At 36.5% G+C, this 25,828-nt stretch overlaps 1 protein-coding gene across 2 annotated transcripts; it reads left to right on the top strand.

Moving 5' to 3' along the window:
• Window positions 1-5,040: 5,040 nt before the first annotated feature.
• On the top strand, window positions 5,041-23,944 carry Smp_101290.1 (actin-related protein 2, arp2; the record flags this gene model as incomplete). Of its 2 annotated transcripts, none has more annotated exons than XM_018795735.1 (6): window positions 5,041-5,116; window positions 5,155-5,554; window positions 8,830-8,930; window positions 12,065-12,214; window positions 19,998-20,276; window positions 23,073-23,944. In XM_018795735.1, the coding sequence occupies 6 exons, from the start codon at window positions 5,063-5,065 to the stop codon at window positions 23,088-23,090; spliced, it is 1,002 nt and encodes a 333-aa protein (XP_018650017.1). In that variant the 3' UTR covers window positions 23,091-23,944. The 2 variants fall into 2 exon arrangements, with proteins under 2 accessions (XP_018650017.1, XP_018650016.1); XM_018795734.1 differs by having other exon boundaries at window positions 5,063-5,116; window positions 23,108-23,944.
• Between the last annotated feature and the right edge of the window lie 1,884 nt (window positions 23,945-25,828).

Below are 25,828 nucleotides of genomic sequence, written 5' to 3'. Positions count from 1 at the left end.
GCAGACTAATCGGGAGACTAGCTGAGATTCTTCCTCATGACTACTATTATTCTTTTCCCTCAGTTAGCCTGCTAATGCGAATACTACTGGAAATCAACTCAAACGGATAGCATACAGATATGAACATTAACTGGCCCTCTAATTCAAACCAAAAATAACATCAATATCAACATACCTACTACATTGATTGTTTTTTCTTTTTGTGGGCACAAAGTACCTGCACTACCCATAAGTTACGCTTTTAACCAGCAGTTATTGCTGTGCATCATAATGTAACTTGTTAAGATAACTTCATACTGAATCATTCTTTATTATGATGATCCCACCTTGTTTAACCCTTAAACAATCTTCACTCATTTCAAGCGTGTTTAGAATTAAACTAGACATTTCTGAAACTAATACATGCATTTCCCGATCACTTGCTTCCGACTCCTTGTTGATTTCTCTTCCAGCTTATCGATACCAGGAGCATTCTTATTTTTTGGCAACGTCCAGTTTGGGATTATCCCACTCAATTTGGTATCGAACCAACGTTACGTTGATTCTGGAGGGAGAGCAGTGTAGTGTTATTGGTTCTGTCGAAAGTGAACAGATGATTACTGAGATTTACACTCAACATTAAACACTAAGAAAAGGTCAAAAATGATGAACACACAAGGAAGGAATTGAAATAGCATGGCTCGATCACACAAGCGCGGTCACCCTCTTTAACCTCTTGTCTTTCATATCAAATATATTACCCTCTCCCCAGCCTAATTGTGTTCTCCAGAAATGCTAGACATCGTATTGTGAGTCGTCACGGTAGGACGAGTCAGTGTAAATAATGATGGGACCTAAACGTAAGATCATATAGATTAGGTAGTCACATCATGAAAGACCTGCAATTTTGGGATTAGGTCTACCGAATTAGACCTTAATTCTGAAGGGTCGATAGTTCTCAGGTTCGTGTCTTGCACATAATTTGAAGATAATACTTACCATAACATTCTCACAGTATTTTGGTAATCGACTCTGTCTACCGAAAGATTAAAACATACGCTTGAAGGATTCGTGACAAAATTTGCTGATTCTTTTAGTAAAGTACTATGCATACCATTGGGTTCCATGGAATTGTCTATATCAAGCTCATTTAGGAAACCAAAGGCATTGAGTTCTTTATTGTTCACAGTGTATAGTGTGTGTGAGGGGGTAGTATAAACTAAATGTGAGGGCATCTCTACGGCTCATACATTGATAAATTAATATGAGAATACCTGAAATTTACCATAATCGTCCTCCGCGAATGATGCAATACTACTGTCTCCGATAATTACACATAATCCTATACTTTCAGCTTCTTTCTGAACTACCTTCATTTATACAGTTCCTTTTCCACTCATATCTTGTTTACACTTGTTTGCTTTGACATATTAGAATGCTCTTGCTTAATAAGTACCTTGATAACAGAGAGATATACTTAGTTATACCCCAACTATTCCTCCATGAACATTGTCCGCTCTACTGCTCGTCTTTTTTTCTTACACCCTTTTTCAGCTATCGAAAACAGATATGAAACATGTGACTTCGTCCTGCATGATTGTTAAAGCCTCCGAAATTCCGGAAGGATATAAGGTTGCAATATCTAGAAGCCCACAACTTCGCATGGATCTATTGTTGACCATCAGTGGCATGTCGCAACGCAACCTTCATAAATCGCGCCAATTGTGATATTGGTGATGCGTTTCTTACTAAAACCATCTACATTCATATCTTATAAAATATCAACCCAGTCGAGTAATTTACTACAGTGAAAGTTGTAACTTCTGTAACGATTTGATATTGCCTGTAAAGTGGTGTGCCTCATGTAACAAACTGTTATTTGAGAATAAATTATTATTATTACTAATTTCACGTGAACAAGGCGCTTCCCGACGCTGGTACTAACACAAACAAAACCTTCATACCAGGCGTTGAAGAAGCCATTCATGTGTTCATGTGGAAATAAAACATAAGTAGCAGAGTGTTAGTGTTTGTAGAGGTTAATGAAAACATAGAATATGATAGTATTACTGTCCGAACTGACATATTACACAATGACTTCAAAGCAAATAAGATCACCAGCAGAGAGGTATTGGATACGAATCTATGTCCTTATTATAGGTCGATGCGCTGCACTGTTAAATCCAAACTGACCAGTTATAATGCGAGATGTGTGGCATGGCTTATCAAAATGTGATCTGGTGAAGATGTTCTACCGAGTGCGGTCAGGTAAGGCGTATTCTGTAGGACTAATGGGATCTCATCAACTTTGAAAAAGTATGAAGCCCCATTCTTGGAATATTTATTTACTACTACAGCTCACTCCCTCCACATATGGTCAGGAACGACCCAATAACTTCGGTTGATATTTTCTGTTCTAATAGTTCAATGTGTTTGGCAGCGCCTGTTCGTCTTTTACTATTCCAAGTCGGAATGAACAGAAAATACATACAAAGAACAGTGGCTGGGTTCTTCAGTTTCGCCTTTATCTTCTTTAGTTCAGTCGTCCTAAAAAACAAAACACGTGAAATGTAAAGTTATGCTTACGCAAGCACAAGAGAGTTAACCGGGCAAAAAAATATTGACATTTATGAGCAAATAAACCATAAGACACAGGAAGGATTATGTGCACCGAAAATATTCTTTTCAGCTTTTCATAAAAATCGTACCGAAATTTCTTTTGGTATCTAGGTCTTTATAGTAGGTAAATATGTTAACACGATTCCAAAGCTGAATACTTTCCGAATCCTATATTTTTAATAGGATAAAAATTCAAAATTGCAGCTAAAAACCTGAGAAACGTAAAGAACAATGGGAAAGGAACTATGGTAAGAACAGTTCTAATATAGCAGTTGCCTGGGAGTTCCCCTATAGTGAATCTGTGAGATCGATTTCTAAGTCAATATGAAGTGTAGTTGTATTTGCTCCTAGAGTGGTTAACCTAATCGCAAAATTTCAGATCTGTCATGGTGCGACTACATAATATATGGGATCTTAACTAAAATTCACACAATTATATAAGCTGATGATCAGCAATATGATGATTAATACGTCTGAAGAACACATTTTTGCTGATGATAAAGTCACATATTTATTATTAAAAGAAAGGATTTACATCGAGGGACTACGCCTGCATGGCTGAGCTATCCCATACAGATTAATATTTTTCGCATTCATCACCTCTGAACTTCTCTCTGAGTCAAATGTTGAGTGTGAAGTTTCTCAGTTATCTTATATTCGACTTCAAAGATCGTGTGGTTGAGGATCGATATCACTACAATCTCATTAGAGTTTAGGTCTCCATCCAGGATGGTCTTGGGCGCCTCTAAGATCGATAACAGCCTCTGATAAAACTGATCCTAATCGTCTCCATTGCTATCATTGGTGGGCGCATAGCACTGGATAACATCCATCGTGAGCATCTCCCTTGTTTTAAAGAATGTTTTGAGCATCAGAGCGACTCTCCGTATGTATGGAGCATTTTCTTTTTTATGATCAGGCTCCGAAAGAGCCTACCCTGAGTCTGACATTTTCTGTCCAATAGATCTCCTTTCTATAGTTCTCTAACTGGTCCTCACAGTCTACTACATTATCCGGACATTCTGTTTACCTATGTTAATTATTATTCTGGTCGTCAGAAGAGGAACCAACCTCGTGATACCCAAAGGATCTCGGCTTTCACCATAAGTCATGCTTGCGAACGAAGTTCCTCGAACTCGCAGGGTATAGTTTAAATGGTTAAAATTGTTTATTCTTGTTGGCGTCTTTTAGCAATGTTGTGTTTCTGAGGGATGAAGTTACTCACCTCATGCCCAACCCTAGAAGGGCTTCAGGCGGAGTTACTCGAATAATTAACTTTAAATAAGACGTAGACACTTTCATTTTGCCGGATTTCATTTGTAAGTAACTTAAGCTGAAGACTAAATAGGTTGTTGATTAAGTCGTCACCATAAGCTGTCCGTTTTCAGTAACTGCTGTGTCCTGAAGAGAATTGTGAATAGTAACTTTGGAGAACTATTTATGGACCAATGTAATATGTGTATTCCCTATTGTATAATTGTCAGGTAACTAAACTATCCATATCCGTGTCCCTCTTATTATAAGCTTTATTTTGACCCATATACTATTATTATACGATTTACCATTCCTGGAGGAGCTACAGGTGGAGTTAAGTCATGAGTGTGGGTCAGGAGAAAATAGGCCAGACTGGTTTTCTTATTCAGTCCTCAACATTTGCCTGTGATACATTAATCATTATTATCGATCGTGGGAGCGATACTCAACGAATGGGATTATGTAACACAATCTTTAGGTGGACGTACCTTTAACCACATGTGACTATCAGTTTTCCGTTTGGCATATGAGGAACAAAAGCAGGATCTTGTAGATGACTGTTCGTGTCCACGCAAAGGACTCTTCCAAACCCGTAGTCAATAAGACAGATATGGTTGGAAGGCAGAGTAAAAGAAATATTACTACAGCTGCTCAGTTCAACGACTTCCAATCCACTTCTAATATTAAATGATGTTTAAAGATGCCACAAGTATTTGAAGTTTCACAACGCTCTTACACGTGACACCTTTGTAATTGAAGTATGCTAAGCCAGTCAACTCAGAAGTCAGAAATGAAGAGATTCGAAGATATATTTGAAAGCCATCGATATATCCAGAAGCGTTTGGTATGAGCTGGCTAACGGCTGTAAGAGATGGATAGCATGGTGTACCCACTCGTGTTCTGATGCGTTTACGTGAACAAGCGCATTCAGCTAGGTGAGCCCAGTAAAAATAATGTGGTCAGCATCAAATGTTGAAAACTTACCGAACTATTTATTTTGGAGATTTATTTACCACTATATATTCTTAACCTTTCTCCGTTGTTGGAGGACTACAGCAAAAACGTGACTTTTTTATTATCCAGAACCCTCACTAATCATTTGGTTAAAGTCCCTAAGAAGCAAATAGCTGATTATTTCTTCGAATAATGCTTGAGGTTTGAAATAACAGCTAGCTTTAAAGGCGCTCTACTGTAAAGTATACGTTACATAATGACTGTTGATGCCGATGGGAATAAAATAGTTGTTTGTGACAATGGTACAGGAGTGAGTTTACTGCTTTGTATTTTACTGAAAACCTTCAGTTTGTAAAGTGTGGATACGCTGGAGCCACCTTCCCCGAATTTATTTTCCCATCACTCATAGGGAGACCAATATTGCGCGCAACTTCTCGCGTGGGCAATTTGGAAGTTCAGGATCTTATGGTGGGTGACGAGGCAAGTGAATTAAGACAAATGTTGGAACTAAGTTACCCACTGGAGAACGGTATTGTTAGAAATTGGGACGATATGATCCATTTATATGACTACATATTCGGACCAAAAAAGATGAACATTGATCCCAAACATGCAAAGATTTTGTTAACAGAGCCTCCTCTCAATCCATTGCGTAACAGAGAGAAAATGGTTGAAGTAATGTTTGAAAAATATGGTTTTAATGCACTATTCATTGCCATCCAAGCGACATTGACTCTTTACGCCCAAGGTAAGCTATCATTTGTAACTTACGCAAATCTGTTGTAAGCTGTGTGCCTGTTACATTGTAATCTAAAAGATCTTGATCTGTAGGTAGGACGCCTGTATGTTCCAGGTATTCTTCGGTAATGGACTGGCTAGTCATCACTCAGCAATCTTTATTTTCTATCGAGTTTTGTAAGGAATTTAACCAATTCCACAGGTAATGGCTGTAAGACAGTTTAATAAACTAGATTTACCAATAATGACTCAAATTACCATACTTTTGAAAGCGTTGATCATGTGTCTTAAATCTTTTCTCGGTCCGCAATATTGTTTTTCTTTATTGAGGTGAATTTTATCAGGTTTTGTTTCGTTGGTAGAACATCCATCTGTAAACGTTTCCTTTACATCTATAGCATGATCATAGTTCGTTTTTGATAGTTTTGAGCCTGCCATGAGTCTGCACTAACTTGTTGTAACTTGACATACGTCCTCATAAACACAGCGACTTTTCTGTCGAAAATATCAAGCACCTGGTTGTATAAAAATTATTGGAGCTTCTGCACTAGGCTAGATTTTTAGGCGAGACTAAAGAACATGGACGACCTTTGAACGAATCTTAAATGACCTTGAGGAATATTAGCCAATCAGAAGACAGTTAGTGTACATTAAAAATTTATTATACAAAACCAAAGAATTAAAGTGGATACACTTCTTTTACATGAGTTAAAAACTTATCAAGGTTGGATATAGGTTCGGAAGTTTTAAAATCGTATTGCATGCGGTACATAAATTCATCCATATGGCTCCATAGTAGTCTGCCTCTGGAGCCATGGTAAGGTCTCAAAAACTCCTTTAGTCTCGACCACATAGCTTCTATGTTGTTGGTATGCACCCCAGTAGTAGGGTCAACGAAATGTCGCTTATGTATAACGACTTCATGCTCATATCCCAGTCTACCTAGACATCTGTAAGCTCCCCAATCATCTGTATAAATAGTAGTACCCGGTAGCACATATTGCTGTATGATCGGTATGATTGTTGGTGCCTTCCGGTTCCTGACTCTTTGAAAATGTCCTTTCCGTAATGATCTATCATATATTCCAAAGACCTGTGAGGTATATTTATGGAAGAGGTACTTACCCAATCTTCTTTAATACAACGGCCACGGTTGTATTTGCGTTTCCTTACCACCGTTTCGTCTATTTCAACAATCTTTCCCACTCCTCCATACAATTGGTGTATGCTTGTCAGTTTTGTTGCGCATATATCTCTGCAAAACTCGTACCATTGAACTGCCGAAACTTCGCTTACATCGGCAAAGGCGGCAGCTAGTGTTACCGGTTCTTTTATTACCCAATTCTCAATAAGGAGCATAATTTGTCTCAACCTTAACTTTGAGCGAGCGAAAAATGTCCCTCTTCTAGCTGATTTCTTCCAACATGAGGGACATCGAAAGATAATATCGTCACGATAGTCTGCACATTGTACAATGTTCATTTGACAACCGCAGTCACAAGTACAGGAGCTTCTCAATAATCCCTTTTCCTGCAGTCGCTGAATTATCACGTCCTCTCGAAAATCCGCTGTAAAGCGATCGTACGTAAGCATCATGTTCCGAAATTACCGCCGTGACCTTGAAAACCCGCGAAAGCTTCTGATTGGCTCGTCCATGTTCTTTAGTCCCGCCGAATTAGAGTAAGAATTTTCATCACTAACTGATATAAACTATAACCTCAATGCTATTAAGCCGTATATGTAGTTGAATTCCACACAAAATAAAACAACCGCTATGTTAGATCTAATTGGTTCGTCCACAAACTATGGTCCTTCCCAATCTACCGAGTGATTAGCAACATATTGTAATGTTCTATAGATAAACCCTAAGAACAAGTGAAGATAGGCTATCTCGTATCTGAAGATTGTAACCATATTCCGAGCTAGTAAAGTATTGCCCTTACAATCTAAATTGTAGTCGTATTAACAAACAACTAGACACAATATATACCTAGTATGTACCTTGCATTTTAACTCCATGTTACAATTTGAGAGAGTTTGTTCGATTATTATTAATGCACGCACGATTAAATTCTAATAAAAGGGGAATCTAAACAGACTTGGTAATTTAGTGATGAACACAATGCTTCAACGTTTGCAGCCTACACGCAGTTAGATAGATCATATTTCAGAAGGGCCTTTCATATCCCAAATGAAGAGTGACTGCATGAGTAACACTACTGCACACATGGTGCAAAATAGCCAATAAAACATTATGTTGGTGTTTTTTTCTCTGAGCTGAATGGTTTGGTCGTGGAGCTTTCGTCGTTATTCTAAACGACATCATGAGGTAGAGGACTTCTACCTGAAGTTTGTGCTCCATCCAGATTGTTCACCTGAGCTACAAATCTCTACCATCTCAAAATATATTTACGCTGTATCGCTAGAAGTCAGCAATGACATCTCCAGGATTTAAAACAAGGGACGGGTTAGAAATGGATGATGTTTGTAGACTTACAATAAAGCCAGGTGGGAAAAATAGAAATCCGATGTATGACATTGGCTTCCTATACTCTATGACCCGTTTGAATGATTAGATTGGTCAGGCGTTAGAAGTATAAACAGTGTCCGGATCTAGCCCTAAATCATTACAATGTATAAACAACGTTGTTCTGTCAGATAAAAACGACTACAAAGTCTGAGATAGTCTAAACATATTGACCAAAATGCTGAAAAGTTTAGGGTTGAGGTCACTGCGGTACATATGACTTACTATTCATTTGAATCTAAGATGATTATGACCTCTTATTCCTTCTTATTGATCCACATCCTTGTTAATTTTCTTATCTTTCGGTTTTGTTAGACTCTTTATTTTAGAGGAAGTGTGACAATCTGAATCGATGTATTTTTGTGAAGGGATTTTCCGTCAACATGTATATATCTCTCGTCAGTACTGTACTAATGTTCACAAACTGGTATTTCTATTTAAATTTGTACGAAAATCTTTGGAGACTGCCTTCTGATTTTTTCTAAGAACATTTTTCCGGAAATGTATTTTTATCCGGAATAAACTGATGTGCTTTTGTTCGGACAAAAACGGTGTAGAATTTATGTAGTCTTATAGCAACCAACTATTTTTATTGTCTAAACGTTACCCTAACTTTATGGTATTATTTGTGAGATTGTCGGCATGTCAAAATATTTTTAAATACTCTGAAATGGTAATGTTGTCTATCTTTCGTATGCTTACTTATTAGTTGGTAAAGTTTGTTGTGTATTTCTTTTATCCCCGATTTTCTTCACAAGGCCTCATGACGGGGGTTGTTGTCGATTCGGGTGATGGCGTCACTCACATATGCCCAGTTTACGATGGACTCTCTTTGCCGCATTTGACAAGACGTTTGAACGTCGCCGGTCGAGACATAACACGCTACCTTATTAAAGCAAGTATATTTAAGTAGAATATTTTCATATTTTTTTTACGAACTTTCACCTGCTTGAGGTCTGTGTGACTTTTACAACTTTTGATGGCGTGGTCCAAAATCGTTTGTAACAACGCAGGTGCATCCATTCTTTGTCTTCTTACGGATTCAAAGTTTCTGAATTCCGCCTGGGTTTTTTATCACACTATTTTAAATTTTTTGGATCCTATTCTATTTACGTTCAAACATATCTCATGTATATTGCGTATCCACTACCGAATTGTTGTGAATTTATGCCCGACTTTTCATCACGTGATTCGCCCACCAATCAAAGTGCGACTTATCCAATCTTAGCACTGTGCCAAACCAATGACGTTTGACTGGTATGAGCAGCCTAGCGTCCTTATTGGTCCTTTATTCACCTAACCCTTCCAGTTGAGTTTAGAATACCAATAACAGCTTCTGCTATGCGACTCTTTTATTTCAAGCACACTTGGTTTACATACCAGCCAAACAAACCGCGACACATCATAGAATAGGAAATAACATTTATATACAATAAAGCCAAAAAGTGGCTGTGGACGTGGGAGACAGTTAATTATAAACTAAATATAATTTAGGAACAGTAAATCGTATAATAATAATTTTATAGGTCAAAATGAAGCTTATAATAAGAGGAATATAGATATACATAATCTAGTTACTGAACAGTTATACAATAGGAATATATATATATATATATATATATATATATAATATTAGTCCATCAATAGATCTCAGAAATTACCCATAATTTTATCTTCACTAGGATATATATATGACACAAATAAATTAATATAATATTATATTCTTAGAGTTTTAGATTTTCAAACACCACTAAAGTGTGCTGAATTGATCTAGGAATGTAATGAATCTAGAAGCTCCACTTGTTATTTGCCCATGGATTTGATTTCTAATTTCTAAAGTTTTGCAGGTTTTGTAGGAGTATTTTGGAAGCAGAGCGTGAATCTCTCATTTTCACCTATCCAACTGGACGGTACTATATAAACTGAAAGATTGAAATACTGGTGCTTATTCACAGTCCCTGCTTATTCACTCATTAACTATTGCTTGGATTACGTAAAAGCTTTGTCCCATCGAAAACTCTTTGAGGTCTTTCAAAACTCTAGGTTGTAAGTCCCATTCATCTCAACAAATGATTTCACCTCACAACTAGAAGGTTGACATAACAGAATGGCATATTTTTTTTCGGTACTTTCAAAATTTCATTCCTATAAGGTCAAAATGATAGCCAGTCATTTAATTTATGTTCTAAAACCAACCATCATATGGGGAAATCATGTAATATGTCTAAAGTAGCAATAAGTTTCAAGACTGATTAGAGTTGTGGAACCAAAATAGAACTAGTCACTGGTCGTCACTCTGAGGCGTGTCGAAAGTTTTGGACTTTTTGGTTGACATTCCTTGAAGAATGGTGATTTCAAGAAACATACCTCGAATTAGGGATCAGTGGTCCAGATGCACTTATCCCTTATCTTCTTTTAAATCTCGGGTGTATTATTACTTCATAATCTTTATCTTAAAAAGTCATTCATTCCTTTTGAAATATATTTGGTTTGCCACCACTGCTAACATTATTATTTCCATTCCGCCAGTTTTTGTTAATTGAGTGTCCTCTTGTATTAGTTTGAATGGTACCGATTTGGACCAATAGGAACTTGTACTGGGTCCTACATGGTCCCTGACTGGGTGGTAGTAACAGCCGATTTTAACGTAGAAAAATTGTTTACATTAATTACAAGTTAAGATAATTGGTAGTAGACTACCACATATACTTCAATTAAAACCATTCTTTTGTCTTCGTCATAATAGGAATAGCGAAATTTAAAACAAGATACCTGTACTAGTTTAGATAAGAGGCTAAGATATCAGTGCTGTATTTCAAAGTTTCTCGTTAGAATTTCGTGTCAATGTTTTTCTCTCCGAAGCAGTTTAATATAGCTTTGTTTATTGTACATGTCACTGTTGATTAAAAAATGTGAGTTTTCTCTAAAACAGTGAATACTTGAAAATTCATTCTGTCTCTTGGAATTATAAAAGGCAAAACCAGTTTATTCGGAGACTGCAAAAGTTTTAGCATAGAAAAACAACAACAGTATTTTGAATATTATGATAAAAAAATAACGTTAATTCGAAAAAATGTATTGTATTTTTGCATGATATATCTCTATTTATGTGAACATACATTTGTTCACAGGTTAGTGGATAAATTGTAACTGTTGGAAACATAAGAACGAGAGAGATAGTGGATAGTAAAGGAATGATATGAATTCTAGTATCATCTTTAAGACCAAAATTGAGTTAAAGATTATCAGGCCAAGTTCAATATGAAGACAAATTTTTTATGAACACCTAAATCTTGACTAGTTTTTTATGACTGACGTTTTCACAAATTTGAGGTTGGATTCCCGACAGTTGACCGATGAAAATTTGAAAGCTGTTTTAGCATCCATTCCATGACTTAATTGTATGTTTTGACAGGAAAATGATTGCTTATCGCTTCTTCTTAGAAGAGCTTATGAATCTAATTATTTTTGAAACTACTAAGATACTTGTTCCATCACCTCTCCGTCTGTTTGTGATGTGGTGTCTTATACCGATGTTAACATCTGTGTCGTAACATGTTTTTCGTTCTTTCTTTAACTGTAAGCTTAATTTTATATGTATTGCTGATAAACGTTTTTAGTCTTTCGTTTTTATAGTATTTGACATTTGTCGCATTTTGATGTAAGGGCAGATGAGTTGTCAGATAGTTTGAAGTATTATCACTCAAATACATCATTTCATAATTACACTATCAAAATTGGAAACGTAGTTTATTTTCTCAATAATAAGTCAGCATTACACCTAGTTTAGTGTAGCATGACGTGCTCAGTCCTATTATGATTTCGATTGTACTAAAAATATCCTGCTTTATTCTGAAGCAGTGACTTACATAAAGCCACAAAACGCTAGAAATACAAATTTCTACTCATTGGAATATCACTAAAATATATTTATTATTACCTGGTTCAGTGATTCATTCTTAATTTAGTTTCCTGTTTTTTTTTTCGTTCCAGCTCTTGTTACTGCGTGGTTACGCATTCAATCAAACAGCAGATTTTGAAACTATCCGCCAAATGAAAGAGAAGTTATGTTATGTGGCGTACGATGTAGAGCAGGAGCAGAATCTAGCTCTGGATACAACGGTTTTGGTGAAAAAATATACGGTCAGTTAGTTGACAGTTATTACTTAAGTAAATTTCTCACGAAGGGTAGATTTATGTACTCAGCTCTAAATTGTAGTTTTTATGTTAGGGCTAACGGTAGTAACTGGTCGTTCAAATCGAAGTAGGTCAGTTCAAACTCTGTAACACGGAGATCTTTGTAATATTTTTCAATTTAATTGAACTTCATTTGAAACTACAAGTTTTACCGCTGTTTTTGACATAAAAAGTAGAATGGTTGCATTACATTTCTGGATTCTTTTGGAAATATTAAAGTTCTGAAAGTTTCTTCTGCTGTCTCTCTTATGCTTGAGTAGATTATTAACTTTGAAGTACTACTACATATTTTTTAAAGTTAACTGTTTCACAAGGCGTTTGGTAATGAGCCATACTCTAAGTGTTTGGGTTGATGATACTAGGTCACACAAACCGATGTAGGTGGGAAGTCTAATTCGTATAGATACCGTTTCGTATTAGAAGAGTCTTTCAGTCATTTTAACTTTGATATAATGTAACAAACTCTCACATCATAACATTAAGTACAAGTCCTCTTATTTGCCTTTTAGTAATGAGGGCTAGTGATACTGCATGCTGTTCAAATTTAATTAGATGGAGGTGGATTTGAAATCTGCTATCTAGTGAAGTTAGATGTTGGATTCTTTAATCACTAAACTACCAATTCCTACTTCAATTTATCTAGCAGGTTGGTATCATTAGCCCTCACACAACTAAAGTATAACCCGAAGTTGAACACATAACCTCGTATACTTAGTAAACTGATCAAGTTAGTTATTAGTAAACAGTCGTTTGATTCATTTAGAGTTCACTAATTAATTTTGTGTTCAAATAGATCCACTTTAAAAAGTGAACTTGTTAGCAGCATCTAGTGTTGTAATTGGACTATTTGATTGTATCGTAAATTATTCACTAAAAATTAACAGGTGGTTTATATTAAATTATCATAAAATCTAGTATGTTGATTGCATTTGTGAGAGATCAGTGAATATCGATATTCCAAGGGTAATATGTTTACGCTATAATACAGTAGTAAATAGTAGTAGTAAAATGTCGTTCACACTTAAGAAACCTATATTTTAACATGGATGACAATCAAATTCGACCGAGTAAATAAACAATGAAAAATAATAACAGATAAATGTTTTATCTAACCAATTAAATGTTTTCACTTTCAATGTAATCAAGATTTTAATTTCTACTTATAAACATTCATTATCGTACATATTGTGTATATATACAATATTTAGTATTTTGATGGTATATATATACCATTTTCAAAATACTGAAATCTTGATATTTCAGGATTGACAATGAAGAGGTAATCTGGTTATCTTTATAATATAAAGTTGAATCTTGATGTCATCTTTGCTGAGATTTTTCAGTGATAAAAGTATTGGTTGTGTTAGTGTTAAAATGGAGGGTATTTATCATAGTAATTAGAGATAATCTATTTACAGTTAACTTTAAATGAATGTGTAGCCCCCAAATGCCCTGGTACGGCCGAGAGTGGGGAGGGGCCACCCTCCCTCTCTAAAGGCTCTCATCCGGCCACGCGTATACAGCCTCTGCCAGGGAAGTCCTACTCACCACCTTCTCGCACCAGGGGGTGTTGTTTATGAAATTGAGAGGTCGAAAAGCCAATGTCCGGCACTTTAACCGGGTTGGTGGACACGGAAAGTCCATCTAGGGGAGTTGGAAAACCCTCATTCCAAACCAATGGTGCACATGGGCTACAGTATTTTAAGGGAACAAATGGCGTATGAATCAATCGTTGGTCACCGGCTACCATGGGACTGCATCTCCTCACGATGCTCCACTGTCTTGTGGACCAGACCTTTAGGTCAAAGGTTCCGGGTGTGGCCCCCTAAGAGAACCACGTGCTTCAGTTTGGCCACCTGGGCAGTATCACAGCCCTCACACAAATCAACTGAGATTTGTGTGGCGCATATATATTTGGTGCCCCTTTGTACCAATATTTGTGTTTAAATAAAAATAAAAATAAATGAATCAGCACATTTAAAAAAAATCTTAACATGCTAAATTGAAAAGCCTAACTACTCTGTTCTAGATGGACCGAGTAACACTTGTTATTCTTGTTTTTTGATAATATCCCCTTATTCACTAATTTTTTTTAAAAAGAAAGATTTTGTTATTTGTCTTCATATATTGATACAAATATCTGTCGTGTTAAATTTTAGTTTTATGATGGTGTATTTACTGACCATTTGAAATTGATGGCTTAGTGGTTTAGATCCACTCAGCATCTAACCAATAAATTACAGGCTTAAAATCATCTTTAACCACTTCAGTTTGAGCAATTGAATAGCATGCTATTAGCCCTCAAATAAACAACGCAGCTTAAATAGTCCAAATATATAGACCTGTACTTGGTATGTTATGTTTATTGACTGTGGTGTACGACTTTAGACCAGTAATCTTTGTTGGAAATCACACTGAAGAACTGAAAAGCATTATATTAGTTTGTAGTATCGGTTTATATGTTAAGCCCATGTACTTTATTCTGGCTTCTGGCCAAGCCAATTCACCTATATATTATCAGTCATATTTTGATCTCGTTAATTATTCGCTTATTAACCTTGACTAATTTTTTAATTAAGCGTATATGTGTATGCACACTTCGTATCTCATTCATCATGTCTGTCATTCATTTTTGTCTGACTATAAATGTTGATTAACGTTTGATTAAAACGAGTTGGCTTCCCCACCATCTCCAATACATGTCATTTATGTTCAGGACAGAGTAACAGGCCCGCAATTTTTAGTAGACACGGGAGCGCCCCCATTGGGCAACGAAAGACAAAATATGACTGATAATATATAGGTGAATTGGCTTGGCCAGAAGCTAGAATAAAGTATATGGGCTTAACATATAAACCGATACTACAAGTTAACGACTAGCGAAAATACTGCTTGTAGAATCTGAGCAAACAGTTATTGATTTAGTCTGAAAAGAAATATCCCTAAAGATAATATACAATAGTAAGGCACTAGATACTTTCTTCCCAATAACATATTAAAGAAGCCATATTACTCGCACTATATACTATTTTATTAGCTATATATTACTAATGGTTTGATATATTTTAAACTTTTTATAAACTTTTCCTCCGCAATGATTTTTCAATGAATGTGATGGTTTGGAAAATAGACATTATACATTGCCAACTAGTAAAGTTTTTACTTCCCATGAGCATATAAACTGATTGACTCATATCACTGGATGATTCCCACACTATCTTTCTATTATCCAGAATCTGGTAAACTTAATTCATTATACTTTTAATCAGCAGATGAATAGTAACAAGCTTATCAAGATTTCATTTCAAAAACGTTGATAGAAGGTATTACTTAAGTCTCATAAGTTATGAAGTAATTGTTTTATAACGCTATGCTTTTCAACGGTTTCTCAACTATAATGATTAGTCAGATTTATTAAAAACTAACCATATCATCAAAACCACCAATATATATGAATCATATTTTCTTGTTTACAACTTTGCTTTTTATATAAATTAACTGACTTATTTGCAGAACTTCGTATATACATTCGTCTGTGAAGTGATTGAAGAGGTTCATATCTGTTCAAGTTAAATACTTTTGGAGATGTTTCATTTTCTAAGTTGGTTGGATTAGCTGTGAAGTTTTTATAGCCTTCCTATACGATATCATCAGCTCCTACTTTCGTTTCAATAAGACATCACTACAAGCATCCGTTCTTACATGTATCGTATAAATTACTATCATTATTCATTGCTATTATTATTACTTGAATAGTTACTGTGCTTCTCTATTTATTGATTTACTACTAACCTACCTTGTCAATTGTGTGCTGGTCGATTAAGAGTTTTACTCTTCTTGACCTTGATCTCAAGGTCAATTATCACTTTTTATTCTATTGGCGTGACTAAATTACACAGGTAACATTTTAATAAATGTTGGAATCAATATATGTGGTGCAAATTAGATGAATTATTTCTTCATTATAGTACAATGCTCTTAGAATGTATTGATTATCACCATTGTACTGATTTATTTGAACTCTAGTTCTTTTCAAAAGAACTAGTTTTATGTATGGTATATTTCTTGGATGCTATGAAACGTATTAGTTTTAAATAACAAAGATTTTTAAAGTTACAAATTGATGTCAGTTGAAACAATAATGAAAACTAGGGAGGAGGTGCAATGACTGTTTTGCTCTTATGTGAAACACGGTAGTAGTATGTTTATATGTTGACTCAAATTATTTCATGTTCAAGAAAAAAAATGTGGAATTCTAGAGGCTTGTTTGTCGGTTGCCTACAGTTATTACGAGACCAAGTGTAGAGAATGTTGTAGTAGAAAATTTGTTCTAAATAAAGCAGATTTTTATTTTGGTATTGTTAATTTAAAAAAAAGGTATAAGTATGATTTCATACTGTAAAGTGGAAATTTCCAAATTATACCGACAAGTATTGTGAATCTGTAAATCAATAACTTTTAGAAACTGATTATACATGATTTTTGTATCTCTGATTGATATAAGATCAGTTTAATATTTCAATGAGTTGTTTCTACTTAAAACGTTAATGTTGACATTTAAATTGACTACTGAACATGAGATAGATAGTTGTGTATGAAACAACTATAAGTCAAATCGTCTTCGCCATATGTATTCAACATATTGACAATTTTCCAATCAAAAGCCACTAATCACCTTAACAACAATCTTTTCGTGATTAATTTCAAAATATCACTTAAAAATATATTGACTAACGAATTTATACGGTTTTCATTAGTTTATTTGTGGTGAAAACATGAGGCACCTGTCCTATTTTATCAAATATCAATATATGACGCATCATATTATGAGTGTAATTGTGAGAGGCATAGAAATAATTGATCAAATCATAACTGGATACTTTTAGCAATTGCTTATTGTTAATGTCTGGCTTCATATGTAATTGTGGTACAGGTTTATTTACTTGGCTTTAAGTCATATTTTTTGTGTAGGGGTCAGAATTACTAACTGAAGTAAATGAAACAAACTCGAACCTTTAATCTACTGGTCGAAAACCAGTTGCTGACACATACACGAAGTGGAAATAATTGACAACAATTCCACAACTAACTTCCAGATTCGTTAATTTGAAAAAGACGAGTATGATAAGTCTCCGTAAATACACAATACAGATAACATATTTGTAAAGTCCTAATGTGTGAGAAGTCAAACTTCTGACGCTTCATAAATATTTCTATCATCAACAGTCGACCCAATGCTCAATTTATTCGAAGCTATCAAGCCAAACTTTGGTAATAAGATTCATAAAGACATGTTTATGTTGCAATTTGGTACGAATCACATGAACACTATCCGCTTTTTCCAACCAACTAATTAAGAACAATGTATAAATAATTTAAACTTCACTAACATATGCGAAATTGATTAGATGTACACAGCTTAAGTAATCTAATTAGCTAATCAGTCAAAATATCTCGGCTGGTAGCAGCCAATTCTTTATACTATCTTTTGTAATTTTCGGACGAAGGATCCAGCACTTTTAAAAAACTTTTCCATTACAAAACTATATGGTCCTGCCATATCGATCTATCAGCATTCTTAGATTTCTGCAATTGTATGACGCCACGAAAATGGTGAATAACGTCGCTTATGGCCTCATGAAGCGTCCCACTTATTAGCACTGTGTTTATAAAGCCTCCTTACAACTCGTTGAAGCATGTTGGACTACTCCGGAGGGCCACGAGTTTGAACACAAGCGAAGATTGTTACTCAATGGAATTGTGGTTACCTTGGGTAGGAACCAATAAGCCTGGTGGTTGGAGCGTGCTAATGCGTTGGAAGCAGCAGCTGCTTCTGGTGAATTCCGGAAGCTCTTTCAACTCATCCGAGTCACTGGCAGCAAGGATTCTGGTGTGAATGAAAAAATCTTTCGATTGTGTCCGAACTATTGGCTTCTGTTATACTTCGTAGATTGTTCACAACCCGAAAAAAACGACTCGCGGTGAACAGGCTGGTTTTCGTTCTGGTCGAGGTTGTATTGATTATATCTTCACCCTCTGCCAAATATTAGAACACCGTCATACTTATCACAAGCCAACAATCTTAGTGTTTCTTGATATCAGGGCTGCCTTCAATTCATTGAACAGGACTGTTCTCTGGTATTGTCTATTGAAGAAGGGTGTGCCAGAGGAGTTTATTAACATTCTTAAAAGCCCTATATACAAACACCTTAGATAGAGTGAGGGCATGCAACCACCTTTCTCCATTGTTCCATTCAAGAAGTGGGGTCAGACTGGGTTACCCAATCTCACTATTCCTCTTCAAGTTTGCCATCTATGACGCTCTGGAAACAGCTCTGATGGATGTAAGTAATGGCGGTGTGGGTCTGTTGCCTGGAGAAAGACTTCTCAACCTTGAGTATGCGGATGATATTGTCTTTATGTGCGATAATGCCCAAGTCATGAAATCCGCACTTAACCAGTTGACAATCAGTGTCCGTAGGCATGGTATGTGCTTCGAAGTGTAAAGTACTTCTGTAAGACTGACAGGACCCTGATCCTGCACTCATCCTGAGTAGTGAGCAGACAGAAGTAGTCAAGAAATTCATGTATCTGGGTAGCAGCGCAAATGCTGTTGGTGGCGTGAGTGTTGAGGTCAATCCACGCATAAAGAAAGCCAGACCAGCTTATGCCGATCTGGGCCATCTTTGGCAACTTCGTGATGTCAGTCTGGGTGTAAAAGGTCGGACCCACAACGCGTCGCTGAGAGCAGTTTTGTTTAATGCTTGTGAAACCTGGCCTCTGAGTTGAGGATGTTAGACGAGTCTCTGTGTTTGATCATTGATGTCGCTGAAGGGTAACTGACATCCATTGGTAACACCATGTTAGTAATGCAGAGGTTCGGCAACGTGTGTTTGGACACGGCGACTATAATTCAACTAGTGTCACCATTTTGAAACATCGACTTCGATGGTTTGGGAATGTTCTGCGAATTCCGATGCTAGAACCGGTTAAAAAAAGTGAAGAGGTGGTTAGTGTATGAGATGATGTCGTGGTATGAAAGAAAGCTGTACAGGACTGGCTTCTGTTGGCTTTTTGCACCTTCCTGTTTGGGGTTCTTGAGGTGATGAAACTCAGTGGCTAGAGACGTTATCAGACATAGCTCAGAATAGAATTCATGTGACTTCCTTTTACTTTCTCCCTGATTGTATATTTCCCAACTGACCTGCTTCTCAGATTATTATTATTTGACTGTCATACACTAATTTCTTTTCATCGTTGTTTTTCTACCCTTCATTTTCCACAACCTCATCTTTGCTGTGTGGTGCATATATATTTGGTACTCCCGTGTACCAATGTTTATGTGTGCAAATGAATAAATAGATTTCTTCTTTGTTAACTTACACTATATATTTCCGTCACTTTTTTAGGTTGAATTATCAATGGTAGTAGTTATCACTATATAATTTTTAAGCGTATAGGAAATCAATATTTACACTCCACTTCTACTTCTTTTGTCTCTCTACATCTATTACGGAATTTAACCTGTATCAATGTAAATATCTAACCTTCGATCTCTGTGCTACAGGTGGCCCAACCTCAATAGTTCACATGAGCTTGATTCTATGGAAGACATCTGATTCGAAACCGAGCTTTCTATCAATCTAGATCATCGTCGATGCATATCTTAATAAATCTATCATTTGTTTTTGCTTTTTCTTTTCCCAAACTTAATTGCAAACAACTACAGTTACCTGATGGTCGTGTTATCAAAGTAGGCGGTGAATTATTCGGTGCACCAGAAGCTCTCTTTCAACCTCATCTAATCGATCGTGAAGGTGTCGGTATATCAGAATTACTTTTTAATACAATCCAAGCTGCTGATATTGATACAAGACCAGCACTCTACAAGCATATAGTATTAAGTGGTGGGAGTACAATGTATCCTGGTTTGCCAAGTCGTCTTGAACGTGAAATTAAACAGTTATATTTACAAAATGTACTAAAAGGTGATACAGAAAGATTTGCAGTAAGTTTTCTAATTGTTTTCTCTTGATTAAGTCATTTAGCGAGTCATACGCAAAGTAGAATCAGGCATATATGCACATCGGTTCAAGTTGCCACGCCTTTATTAGTGGAGCAAGGAGAAATTGTTAGGGCAAGTCCCAGAGGGTAGAGTTATTATTAGTACTAGTAACAATATTATTAGTAAGCAGCGATGGATGGTGGCTAGCAGTGGAATCCAGGACTCACATTTCGTCCTATTTGGGACTCGTTAGTCAGATACATCTGGGTCTCAGAGTTGATGTTCACTCCAAGACTCGGGCCCAGTACCGTTCGCTTCAAACGCCATCGCGTTACCCACTTAGCTACCGAGTCCAGTGGGTTAAGGTTTTAATTCATATTTGTATTGGTCATTTGGACTCTGATGCAAGTACATCTAGATGGCGAATACCAAATAGGTCGAAACGGACATCCTGCATTCCACTGCTAACCATCATCCATCTCTGCTTATAATACGTGTGACTTAAGGCAATATCGAGGCCATCCGAACAGGATGCATAATTGCAGTCCTAAACATCAGTGGGAAGATTCTCGTTCGCAACACGTATTAACCTCAAAAAAATCAGGAAGCACAGAATAATTGTTTCGTCTCAGTATACAACTCGGTAGTTCTCGTCTAACACGATCCCACCGGGGACCCAATCCAAGATGTTCATATTTAGTGGCTGACTCTCAACCTTTAGACCAGTGGGTCTCCATTTAATGATTTATTTTTCAATGCGCGACACTGCTTTTGAGTTTGTTTAACCTCGGATAAGTAGTAGGACAAAACATCATTTCTTTGTGGTCGTTGGTATTCAGTGTTTTTCTAGATAATTTATCAATTTCTGACTGAAAACCAATCAGCTATTTAAAAAAAGAATATCTTTGATGTTATTTGACCAGTTTAAAAAGAATTTCTACTCCAAATGAATTTGATACTGAGAAAAAAATTTATAATTAAATGTACGTATATCATTGAAATTGAAACTGAAGCTAAATAAACACTGGACAACTAGGGAAACAGCGTTACAAAAGTTCAATACAGCCTTCCTTCGAGATATTAACAAACTCAACCAATTCAAGATAACTCTCAACAACAGGTTCCAAGCTCTACAGGATCTACTGAAAGAAGAAACTACGATGGAGGACAACTGGAAAGGAATCAAAGAAGCATTAACTTCAACGTGTCAGGAGGTTCTGGGTCGCACGAAGAATCATCATAAGGAATGGATCTCTATGGGGACCCTGGACAAGATTCAAGAAAGGAATAACAGGAAAATAGCGATTAACAACAGTCGAACATGAGCAGAGAAAGTCAAGGCACAAGCAGACTACGCAGAAGCAAACAGGAAAGTGAAGAAGAGCATTAGAGCCGACAAGCAGAAATATATGGGATAACTAGCAACGATTGCGGAAAAAGCTGCCAGGGAAGGGAATTTGAAACAACTATTTGATACAACGAAGAAACTAGCATGGAGATATAATAAACCAGAAAGACCAGTCAAGGACGAAGAAGGAAAGACAATCACGGAGATTGAGGAACAGAGGAACAAATGGATAGAATACTTCGACGAACTGCTGAATAGACCAGCCCCATTGAATCCACCGGACATCGAAACAGCACACACAGACCTTCCTATATCTGTCACTCCACCAACGACCGAGTAAAATCAAGATGACCATCAGACAAATCAAGAGTGGTAAGGCAGCGTAACCTGGCAATATACCAGCTGAAGCACTGAGGTCAAACATTGAAGCAACTGCAAACATGCTTCACCTTCTATTCAAGAAGATTTGGGAGGGAGAACAAGTGCCAACGGACTGGAAAGAAGGATACCTCATCAAAATACCAAAGACAGAAGATCTGAGCATATGTGAAAATTACAGAGGCATCACACTGTTGTCAGTTCCAGGAAAAGTTTCCCGCCAAGTGTTGCTAAACTGGATGAAAGACACAGTAGATGCCCGACTTCGAGATCAACGGACTGGATTCCGCAAGGATCGGTCGTGCACAGACCAAATTGCGACACTAAGGATCATCGTTGAGCAATCAGTTAAGTGGAACTCATAACTTTACATCAACTTCATTGACTGTGAAAAGGTGTTTGACAGTGGAAATTAGGAAGACGTTGGAAGTGGATAGGACATACATTGAGGAAATCAACAAACTGCATCACGAGGCAATCCCTAACTTGGAATCCGTTAGGGAACCGGAAAAGGGGAAAGCCAAAGAACAGATATGAAAAGGATGAATAGCATCTAGGAAGAACTGGAAAGGATTGCCCAGGACAGGGTCGGTTGGAGAATGCTGGTGTGCGGTCTATTCTCCTCCACAAGGGGTAACAGGCGTAAGTAAGTATATCATTGAAATTAATCTTTAAGTCACTGTGTCATCAACGGAATCTTTGGTGCTGATTTCTGTAGCTATATTTAAATAAATTTATATTTCTTTCTACTAATGACTTGGACTAATAGTTGATGGATTTATTTATGTATTTTTTGGTCTTGTCTCCATAATGGATGCAATCAGTCAATCTTTCATCACACAAAAGAAAACTTATAAGATTCCTTTAGTATAAGGACGATTTCAAATGCACAATAATTTCTATTTTCTTAATAATAGGATAAAACCATACATTTTGAGCCGTTCATACTGATATTTATCTCGACTCCATATCGGATAGTGAAGATAATTCATTTTTGGTGCCCTTATTTAAATTTAGGAGTTCATTTCAATGATAAATCATTTAGTTTTCATGTTAAAGATAATTATTTTCAGTTTGTTCAACTTTGTTAATTTATTATTTTCCCCAGAAATTCAAGATGTGTATTGAAGCCCCACCTCAAAGAAAACATATGGTATTTATAGGTGGATCGGTTTTGGCAAATATTATGAAAAATGACCGACGTACTACATGGTTAACTCGTGCTGAATACGAAGAAAAAGGCTTAAAAGTATTAGAAAGACTAAATTACTATAAATAACACTTTATCATGACCATCCCAACGTGTTGACCACAGTGGAATATATACACACTGATTAACCTTGCCAATTCAGGTTAACTTTCCTTCTCCGCTCACGAATTAACTGTAACTTGTATGTTTGTTTTTCTATCCTTTACTCAGCATATTTCTTTTTAACATTTTGTCACCCGTCTATTTCTGGGAAAGAAATCCAAATAATTTATTGTCAGAAGTTAATTTGGAGAAAATCCACTACACTCACTGTATTCATTATATGATATATATAATATGCCAATCTAAATCTCCAACGCCGTGTGTATAAAGAAGATTATTTTTATTGTTTATACACTTCAAGTATAGTGCAAAAATAAGAAAGTGATTTATAATTGAGCTGAAATAAATACTGCATAATTGTTTGTGGTGCTTTCATCATTATTTTAATAACTTTTTTTTTGAAAAAAGAAAGATTTCGGTGAATGAGAAATCTTCATGTTACACAGAAACGTTATAATTTTTTTTGAAATAGTAACCATGTATTGTTTCTTCATTTCTCTTTCATAATAACTCGTATAATATTCTGTAAGATTATTTGTTTATTACTTTTTATTGTTATCCTCAGGGTGTGCGCATAGCTATGTAAAAATAATCCATCAATCATCATTCCATTTAAATAACTAAACACTTTACAACATATACTAGTCCTAACTTCCAGCCATCAGTAGATTTACAGCTGTTGATTATTTATTGTTCGAGTCTTAAATGGCTAGAGGTAGTTGGCAGAAAAACTTTGCGCATTGATTGTGAGAAGTGGTGGGTTGCGAACGCAAAAGAGACGGAAAAGGCATTGGCAATAAGTAACAGTTGAAAACTGTTCAGACTTATCAAGAAAACAAGTATTGAAATTTCGGCTGTTGGTGAGACTTTATCGGAAAAAGACTGGGACAGTTATTCACTCAATGCAGGATATTGGGTCGACGAGCAGAACACTTTAGAAGACAGTTCGAATGGACCTCAGCTATCTATCATTTCTCAGTAACTTAAATGACGAATTGATGAAAGTCTCCCAAGTCCTAATGAGGTTGAAAAGGCTGTAGGCAATGTAAGGCAAGGGAGAGCACCACGATCTAATGAATTAACCCTGAAGATTTTTAAGGATGGTGGTGGTTTTAGCACTTAGAATAAATGAGATCATAGATAGAATCTGGGAACTGGACGTAATCCCTTATGACTAGTCTCAATTACTGATCGTCCCAGACTGTAATAAGAGACGAAAATCCTCCTATGACAATCACGGAGGATTCAGTTTGATCAGTATAGTGTCTACATTATTAACACTGATGATCCTTTAATGCTAATTTACGGCTCGTAAAAAGCGAGCTCTTGGAAACAGAACTGGTTTCTAGCCTGGATGTGGATATGTAGACTATGTAATAACTCTTCCCCGGGTTTTAGAAAATAGGCACCCAGCTACAGCTGTACTTATTGATCTTGAGACAGCATTCAACTCTGTTGACAGAGGTGTTTTGTGGTAATGTTTGTCATCGAAAGGCATACCAAAGAAGTACATCAACCTTGTGCAGGCTCTCTACTCGAAAACCAGTGGATGCGATTCTCTCTCTCCAAATGCAAAATATTCAGGATTGGCCTATATCAGTTCCTGAATTAATGGTAGCAAGCGTAGTTGAATGCATTGACCGTTTCACTTTTTTTGAAAGTCGCATCAGTCCTGGTGGCCAAGTGTCTGACGAAGTCTCGGCACGGATTCAGGAGGCTCAATTAGCTTTTGGCAACCTGTGTTACTTGTGGCGTAGGCAAGATATCCGTCTTCCAATCAAAAGGAGAGTTTACTGCGCAGCAGTTCGCCCCGTCCTACTTTATGGATCTGGTACATGGTCATTAACAATAAAGATATTCGTAGGTTACTGATGTTCCATCATAAATGTCTACGAAGCATTGCTCATGCATTTTAGGACCGCGGAGTAAGCATTGCCTGATTTAGGAATAGAGCACTAGGTTAAGATGAGAAATCGATTGGTGAGGTAATAAATTTTCACCAACTGAGGTGGTTGGGATATGCGTAACATATGCCGATCACCGCCTACTTCGACGGGAGATGTTTTCTGGTGTAGTGGATTGGAAGAAAGCTAACGGTGGTCAACCTGAAACGTCTCATCAGTCCATGACGTTGACGGTCGGGCTGGGCCATGTTAATAAATGTAGACTACCTGGTCGGGATCCGCATAATTATCGTAACCGATGGTTAGAGACTTAGGACGGCGTAGTTCAAAATCGTTTGCGATAGCGCAGGTGTATCAATTCGCATGGGCTTTTTATTTCACTAATTTAAATGTCTGAATCCTATCTTCGATGCCTAGTCTTTTGTATTACCACTGATACAGTTACTTTCTCTACTACTCTGGGATTTGCTCCAACAATTTCATCTCTCTTTGCTAGTCGGGTGTGTCAACTTGAACCGATATACATACGTACCGGGATCTAGGTTGCAACTGACAGACTGATTCGTAACCATATGTATGTAAATTCTAATCTCTGTTTTTCGGATGTTATCGT

This window comes from Schistosoma mansoni, chromosome 2 (assembly GCF_000237925.1).
Source record: "Schistosoma mansoni strain Puerto Rico chromosome 2, complete genome".
NCBI lineage: Eukaryota > Metazoa > Platyhelminthes > Trematoda > Strigeidida > Schistosomatidae > Schistosoma > Schistosoma mansoni.
Note: the sequence above shows the minus strand (reverse complement) of the source record. Positions and strands in the feature narration are given on the sequence as shown.